Raw genomic sequence first — 8,803 nt, 5'->3', positions numbered from 1 at the left:
TTACTGAAATATTCGTATATAAAAATAGAACACAAATATATCTAATTGATGAGTATTAATGCATGTGGTCACATTCCTGAATAAGTTAATTTCAACATTAATTATTCCTTATATATACATAAGATTAATATGATTATTGGAATATGGATAAATGGAATTTGTGTATCATATACTCATGTAAATAAAGAGGCTCCCCCTACTGTTTATTTTTTCCTCTATGAAAAATTTATTCATAATAGGTAACGAACAAAATACGAATCGCTTCGAGAATCCGCTAAATCAGAGAAAATATCTTCTCATCCATTCTCTTTTCCTTCTTTTGTCTATGCTTACATGCTTAATTGCTATCTTAATGCTACTTGTATCATTAAAGACGTTAGTGAAGCGTGAACCTTTAAATACCGCTAGTCTTGATGCGGGTTACAAATCGATCTCCATTGACTGAAAAACAGTCAATTAGAGCCACATCTCTCAACTCTTCAGAAAGTATCAGAGAAATTTTGCGCTTCGAGCAATACGAAAAAAATAAATTCGTCCGCTCGTTTCTGTTCTCTTTGCAACCCGATCAGAAGTAGCTACTAGAGAACAGTTAGCTTGTTTCTAAGAATATTCTTAAATAAGATTTACTTATTGCATTTTCAAGATGATCGTAGTCGCGAGTAAACTTCGCGAAATATGCTCGGTATATGTGTACGTACGTATGCATGTATGTATGTATGTATATGTATCTATGTGTGCAAAAGAGTCGAGTCGGTCGCCAACTTTACACAAACAAATTTCCGACATGCGCAAACCATCGTTCAAATTTCAATCACAGTCGCTCATGTAGCAACGCTCTTTTTCTTATGCTTACGTTAAAGATAAATCGTGTCAGCAAAATTCAATCCCGATTGCTTTGTCAATGATATCCCGGTACAATCTGACGAGTCAGAATATATAAAGTTGTTAAGTACACGCGGCCACAAAGTGGTTGTATATATTAAAGTCTTGCAGACATCTCTAATATGTTTAGCATTCAATGAAAATGTAAATGTTGCTTTGTTATAATTGACGCGTATTAGTTATATAATCTGTGACCATCGTAAAAAAGACGCAAATCTTAATGAAAATTGCGATATTCATGAGCTGTTCGTTGCTAAATATTACTTCGGTCAAGAAATGTCGAGTCATTCTCCTCGTTATAGACCTCAAATATGTGTAGGTGTTTCCTTTCAACATATATATGGTACAAGAGATCCGTGTAATCTTCGTCGCATTCAGTCACAGTAGTTTTAATGTGTATGTAAACTTATTTTCGCACATGAAACACGATTTATGTATAGTATTATTAATGTCTGTCGAATAGCTGTCTCGAAAATATCGATCTATATTAACGAGCATAGAACTATTCTTTTAAATATTATGCATCAGTACAATAATAATCGATGTCGCGTAATTAATTGCATTGCGCAATTAATTCCTGCGATCGTCATTAATGATACATTGCATAAAATGTTAAATGGATCATACGTATAATTCAGATGCGCATGATATACGAGATTGTGCCCCCTTTGAATAATAAAAATAAAAATCTTTTATCTCTTATTATATACGCATGCTCTTTACCCGTTGCGAATATAATGAAAATGAACATATATATATATATAATATAGGAATGAGAGGGCGAATAAATGAGAGTATTGCTAAGTATGAATTGTTTGATAACTTACGATATGAATATGCCTGTGTATACGTGTGAATGTATGTGTGAACTCTCGCACTCTGTTCATTATCGTTCTCTTCGTCTATTTTTGCGAATGCGCTCTGCGGAGATGAACCCTCTTTCAATCCTTTAAGGCATCATTTTACGAGGTGTCAGCCACTTCTTCATGTAGTAACAGAAGATCGTGGAGATATAGATGAGCACCAGAAGAGCACACGTTACCCCGAGTGCCAGCACCGAGGTTTTTGTTGGACATGGCTCCACGATGGTTACCGTTTTGTCTGGAAAGAAATATTCCAGGTACAATTAGCATCGTGAAGGTTTCTATTCTCGCTTATAAATACATCCTTTTCTTCCTTTTCGATCTTACCTGCTCCATTGAAGTCTATGCTGGCATCGCTCTTAAGAAAATCGGATTGCTTTTCATCGCCAAAATCAAGCACTAAGATCTCTTGGGATAGAGTCATATCTTCACCTTTCTCCTCTGTCGAATTCGCAAGACTTCTTCTACGTCTCTTGCCCCACGATTCTACAGATTCGCGTCCCCACTCGCAAACAGCCTAATAAAATATAAAAAATCTTTGATATTATGTGTTTTCTTTTATAATTAATTAATGATAAAATTAATTTATTACCGGTTCGCAGGGTCCCAGACAATATTTTACGTTACATTGGAAAATCACGCCGTACGATTCGGTGAATCTGAAAGCTTCGTATATAGATTGCAAAGCGTTACCGTCGGGAGTGAAACTGGGGAAGATGGAAGGATCGACCGGACACCTAAAAATTTAGACATTCATGCTGTAAGTTTCGTACGCCAAGTTTAACATGTCGCAAATATTTAATTAAAGCAAAATCAACTCACCCTTCATCGTCGATAATTTGGAACGTGCTTTTCGAATCTTTCGCCATAGCTACACAACTTCGAGCGAAAATACCGTATGGTGCTATATGTAAAATATTAATATTAATAGTATTGTCAAAAATGTCAATATTATATCATTATTCAAGTATAATGTATAATATATATAATATCCATAATATAAATAATATGAATATATATTATAAATTATATATATAATTCTCCTCAGCTATAAAGAGAAATAAATGTCCAAGAAAACACAAACTTACTGTCTTCCGGGATTTCGATTCTAAATGTCAATTTGTCGCCAATGCGTACAGTTTCAACTTCCCGCGATCGACTATCAAGAATGCGAATTCTCGGTGGAGGTGCTTCCGGTGCGCTAGTGATACTGATCATTTCCGGATCTCTGATCGGCATCATGCCGAATGTTATATTCTTCGAGGACATGTCGTATGTGCATTTAACTTTGTAGATCTTGTCAGCTTTTGTCATTACCACGGAATGATGTTGCAGTACAACCGTGTTTGAATAAATCCCAGTCTGAAAACCGTCACGCTGCCATGGTGAAAAGAAAGTTCGAACAGAGATTAAGTACTCAGAGAGAGAGGGTTGTGCATTATTTATCATAAACTCTTTATCGACTTTATGAAAAATATAGAGATGTGTAACAAAAATGTACTTTTAAAATTATGCGTTATATATTACAAAAGTGCAGTGTATGTGCTGGTCAATCAAATAAATGTGATACATTAGTATTGAGACGTAATAATGTTAGACACACATACAACATCGATAAAGTGTTTGTGTAACTTAAGTGCTATTTATTTAATCTAACTATTTCTAAGCACATGCGTATTTCAATAAGACAAATACTAATGAAAAACATTGTAAAACTATATTTTTTTTAGAAAAAAGGAAGAAAATATATGTTTGTGATAATTTTTGAGATATTTTATGCAAAATTATAGAATTCGATGAAAACTTTATACATTACAAATTACATGCCGCATGTATCACATAACAAGTATATTGAAAAATACAAATAGTATTAAAAATCTGTAATTGTAATTATAAATTACATAAAGATAATTACAATATTTTTCAAATTTTTAATCATTCCTAAAAATGATTAAATTTAAAGCGTTACCATCACCATCTTATATATACTTACCACGCTCTGAGTATTGCAGTCTTGCCCACTCATTGTGAGATCCAACCTAAAGAGATCGCTATTGATAACATCAATATTGCAAGTTTCGGATCGTCCAAGGGCGTAAATACGTCCGTTGAAGGGTTTATTCGTACGAACTTGGACGGCGATACGAGTGTCTTTACAGTCAACCGATACTGCAACATATATCGATTACATTAAGAGACATATATTTTATATAGAAACTACATATGTATATTATTTAAATATAAAAAAAATCTGTACCATCGTAACAAGTGCCGGTCTTATCACAATTAATATCGTTTCTAGTGAGATTGTTTAGCGTAGGATCTTCTGTGGTCTCGAAAACTACCGGTAGCGGATCTGCTAATGGTCCAGTGCCCTCTGAAATGAGTATAATAATATATATAATTAATGTATCATACATGTACACCTAAATTATTTAATCTTCGACTTTTTTCAATTCGCTTACTTTCGCAGAAATTTTCAAAGTAAGTGCCAACTCGTTCCCCATTATCGATCAAGGGTCTTTCTGCATTAAGATACGTAGAAGGTCCATCCGGAAGAGTCCAATGATCCAGATGAAAGAGTTGACAGTTATAAGCCGACCCTTGAGGAGCGCCACGATAGAGAAAGGATCTACAAAGAAACTCGTTTTCGATTTCGCAGGCTAATCTGCATGCGGATTCGCTCTGAACCTGCAGCTCCTTGTCGGTGTAATAATGTAGACCTGCGTATTGTGCAACTTTGTCATCCGCTACGCCGATTCTTGGCATTTGGAAAATCCTTTGATATTTGCAAGCCTCTTTTCCTGTAAATAACCAAATGTTTTTTTTTTAATACATTTTTTATTCCTCTAAAACTGGTATTTGAACAATATTTTTTTCTTGGAAAAAAATTACCTTTCAGACATAAATTCTCAAAGTAATCTACTCCTTGGGCGTCTACGAATTGAACGTATTGACCTGTCGTTCGACGATCCGAATCGCTCAAATGACACTGAAGCGTCACGTAATTATATTCTACGGAACGACAGGTGAAGCGATGCTCGTTTAAGCAAGCAGCGAGACAAGCCTCCTTCGTGGACGTGTAAATTAATGCGTTGTCCAATCCGCGAATCATTTTATTTGGAATGCGTTCGAAGGCCCATGGTCGCAAACAAACGTTTTCTGAAATTATATAATAAAATAAATAATAAAAGATTATTTAATAAAATTTTAATAAAATTAATGTATTACAAAATTGCATATTTTAATTATCTGTTCTTGAAATATATGCATACATTTTCTTAGTACTTATGATCATATGACAAAGATTGCAGATCTTAATACTGTGATTTTCCGTACATGTTTGTTGAAAACTATTAATTTTGAAATTCTAAACTCTTGACGAAAACCGAAAAAAATGAAAAGAAGAATCACATTTTCGAATCAACTTATGATTTTAGTCTTTTAAACTGAGACATCAGATAAAAAGACTGAAACAGGAAGTAGTTTTTAATAACTCGGTCTTTCTCTCCTCTTTCTGTTTTAAAGTGATGAGAACCTTTAAGAAGCTTGGGTCGAATTATGTCATAATTTTTGCTGTCAAAATTTTTTCGTCGTTTCAAAAGATTTTTCGTGCCGAAACATCACACGTTGTGACTTGGCATGTGACTTGGCATCGTATAGATGTCTAGGATGACGCACTTAGCTGCAGCACCTTTTGGCACATGTGTCCGGAATATATTTCGGACGAGCCCGTTCGGTTCGACGGTCCAATTTTTTTTGTTTCACCCTCGAAACCGGCGCTAAAGTTGTGGCGAACCGACGTCGAAAGTCGATGCCAACGAACCGAATACGAGACTCTTTTACGCGTGAATCATCAACAAACCGTGCGAATTCCCGCAGAGATCGCTCGTCCTGAACGAAGCATTGCTAGGCCAATACTGTGATAATTATTTTCCGATCGACAACGTGAAGTTTAACGGATCCTCTGTAATCGTGTATTGCTGGCACTACAATTAAGTACTTCGATTGCAATTCACAGATGGTGAATAAAGTATCTAATTATAATTTGAAATTTTTTCGTGGTACATATTTTATGATTTCAAGCAAGCGACGATTTGATCCAAAAATTAATTTTTTTAGGCTCACACGATATCAAAATTATATATAATATGTATATATATATATATAAATTATTATAAAAATTATTTTAATCAAATCACTTGCTTCTTGAACTGAAAATACTCTACGAAAAAATATGTATATATTTTATTTTAAATAATGTAAAATATAAATAATATAATATAATATATATAATTTTTTTTAATAGAATCATATAATTTTTTTTCAATAAAAGCTGTAATTATTTATGTTGCATTTAAAATGTCGCTCGTCCTTTGATGTCAAGTTCAAGAATTTCTGAAATGTACTAATATTGTTGATACGGTTGACTTTATAGCCGTTAAAGTAAGATTCTGCGCAGTTCTAACAAGGTGTACCCTAATCTGATAGAATGAATTTATCCTTTTCAAGTTTCTCTTTTCAATTGTTCTCTTCATTCTTAGGTCACACAAACTGTACAGAAAGAAATATTTCTGCGGATAATCTACCTGCGTAAATTTATGACAGGCAACTAAGAGGTGCATCGTGATGCGAAACATCCTGCTCAAAAAATCGGCTTATTTGTTAAATAAATACAACACAATAAAAAATAAACAATGCACGATTTTGTGAAGCGCATGAAACTTGTCGCGAAAATTCTGACTGTATAAAAAATTTATAAAGATGTGCGAAGAGGCTTGAATAAAATTTCGTATTGTCAACTTTTCTATATAGACTATATATGCAAGAAAAAATTGGTAAAAAAATGAAATTATTTCTTTTTAAAAATTGACATTTCTTGATTGCATTTATTCTTGATACAGTTTTTTTTTAATTTTGAATGGAAACGAAAGAAATCTCTTTTGTTTCTTCTTCTTTCTCACGATCGTCAAAATACGAAAAAAATCTCGAAATTGCGACATGCAAACTCAGGTAAAAACTGATCCTTCCGGAAAACCGTTTATTTTCCTCAAGAACCTACTTCCTTTCTTTTATATTTATATTCCTTTCAAGTACCTAGTTCCTTTCATTTGTATTTTGAAACACGACTACGCAATGATTAGCTGAGAAAGATTTTATTGACAGATGTAAAGATCTATCATCTGAGACATTGAGCAGATCGTTAGAACGAATTTTAAATCTTTTTTAGAATACTGAGGCTTTTCAACATAGTTCTTTTCAACTTATTGTTAGTAGAATACTACAGGTAGCTATGTTTAATGACGGTCCTCTTTCAATAACATTCCGCATAATCCCGGAGGTATAGCAATTATTTGTCCAACGGTTATTGAAAAATCAGATTTTCTTTTGGGGAAAAGTAAAAGCAATTTTACTGGATTCCGGTAAAAATGACAAAAGTGACTATAGACCTGACCAAGAAATAAGTACGGAGTGTCCGTTTTATATTTCTTTGGCGAACATAAAATGAAAGAAGAAATCGCCTAAATCAATATATACACCGGATTTTATATAACTTTTACTGTAATGATTATCTTTCAAAATAAAATTAATTTTAAATTGTTATTTTTTTCATATTTTTTAACTTACAATTAATCAATTTTATGAATTATTATTGATGATTGATATATTATTCTCTATCATTATATAATATTAATATTATTTATTAATATTACCCATTTAGTATATTATTTATTAATTAATATATTAAATATTTTGCTTGTAAATTAATATTATAATATTACTATACATATTCTTAATTATTGTAAATAATAAGAAATCCCGCAATTTAATTGACTCACGTCTCGTTTTAAAATATTACGCATTACGTGACTTTCGATTCTCTCTATAATACATGTTAAATATGTTTAACTTCGATCATATACAGGGTGTCCGGTAACTAACGGACCAATGATTAAGGGCGGATTCTCTGGCCAATTTGGAGACGATTTTTCCTTAGCAAAAATGTTGAGAAGTCAATAATTTTCGAGTTATAAGCGATTGAAAAAAATGGGTTTTTTGAAAACTAAACGTTTTGGAGTTAAAAGTCTAACATAATTACATTCTTCAGTTAATTTCAGGTAGAGTTTACTATAATAAAATGTTAATTTGAGGCTTAGTTATAAAGATACATAATGACAAATATTGGAAAGTTGTAAAAAATGATGACCTTTGTCGACATTTTTGCTGAGGAAAAATCGTTCCCAAATTGACCAAAGAATCCACTTGTAATCGTTGGTCCGTTAGTTACCAAACACCCTGTACATGGGAAAGAGCTCTACCGCACTTCCGTGTAAATCGAATCGTACATTATTAAGGTCTCGTATTGTCCGCACAGAAGTTAGTATTGTTTCCTGTGAACCTTTGGAACCCTCCATTCAACAAAATCCGGTCAGTCAACCATTTCTTTTTGAAGTTTTGCCGGTACCACGCACTTTTGCTTCTGGACCTCCAAAGGACGTCCTGATCTTCTGAACAGATAGTTCTGAACAGGTAGTTGTGCTATTACACTTTAAATTTAAAGTTCATTATCATATTTCCCAGGTTCCTTTTTCGTTGCGCACAAAAACCCTGCAATTTTTCTCACGGTAAAACATTTATTTTATATTTTCCCTGTGCCTTTCAGGTATCAGTAAAATTATCTAATATTAGCAAAATCGAGGGTCTTCCTAATTCAGAGAGTGCAGATCGAAACAATGTTTCGCGTAAAGTGTACCGGATAACTTACCGGATCTTATCTGCAGTTTCGTCATGTAATACATGTTGGCGGCTCTTTGGGGCTGCGCGGCCGGATTCGTGGCGGCCGTTTCATTTTGCAGTTGGCAAAGAGTGTCCTGCATCGGCGCCAACGGATTCACGACGAACGAGAACGCGGCTGCTTGACACTCGGCCTCTTCCCTGCACCATCCCTGGCACTCGTACAACGAGAGATTCCTCACGCTGTAATAGGTGGTGCCGCGATAATCGTAATCGGTGAGTTTTTCGAACGCCGTCCTGGCTGAAATGTCAAAGCAAAAGGG

The 8,803-nt window shown here is 33.9% G+C and overlaps 1 protein-coding gene across 4 annotated transcripts in view; it reads right to left on the bottom strand.

Moving 5' to 3' along the window:
* Positions 1-202: 202 nt before the first annotated feature.
* Positions 203-8,803, bottom strand: part of tyn (trynity) — a 202,517-nt gene continuing 193,916 nt past the window's right edge. For 3 of the 4 annotated variants that reach the window (XM_029312334.2, XM_029312333.2, XM_029312335.2), the window contains 10 exons: positions 8,512-8,781; positions 4,641-4,907; positions 4,211-4,549; positions 4,003-4,122; positions 3,739-3,914; positions 2,834-3,122; positions 2,568-2,649; positions 2,338-2,482; positions 2,073-2,262; positions 203-1,983 (listed from right to left, as the gene is read on the bottom strand). In XM_029312334.2, coding sequence (XP_029168167.2) covers positions 1,832-1,983; positions 2,073-2,262; positions 2,338-2,482; positions 2,568-2,649; positions 2,834-3,122; positions 3,739-3,914; positions 4,003-4,122; positions 4,211-4,549; positions 4,641-4,907; positions 8,512-8,781 — 2,030 coding nt within the window. In that variant the 3' untranslated portion in view covers positions 203-1,831. The remainder of the gene's footprint in view (positions 1,984-2,072; positions 2,263-2,337; positions 2,483-2,567; positions 2,650-2,833; positions 3,123-3,738; positions 3,915-4,002; positions 4,123-4,210; positions 4,550-4,640; positions 4,908-8,511; positions 8,782-8,803) is intronic. The other variant, XM_029312337.2, reaches the window with a different exon arrangement.

This window comes from Nylanderia fulva, unplaced genomic scaffold, assembly GCF_048542155.1.
Source record: "Nylanderia fulva isolate GAGA-0341 unplaced genomic scaffold, ASM4854215v1 Scaffold17, whole genome shotgun sequence".
Lineage (NCBI taxonomy): Eukaryota > Metazoa > Arthropoda > Insecta > Hymenoptera > Formicidae > Nylanderia > Nylanderia fulva.
Note: the sequence above shows the minus strand (reverse complement) of the source record. Positions and strands in the feature narration are given on the sequence as shown.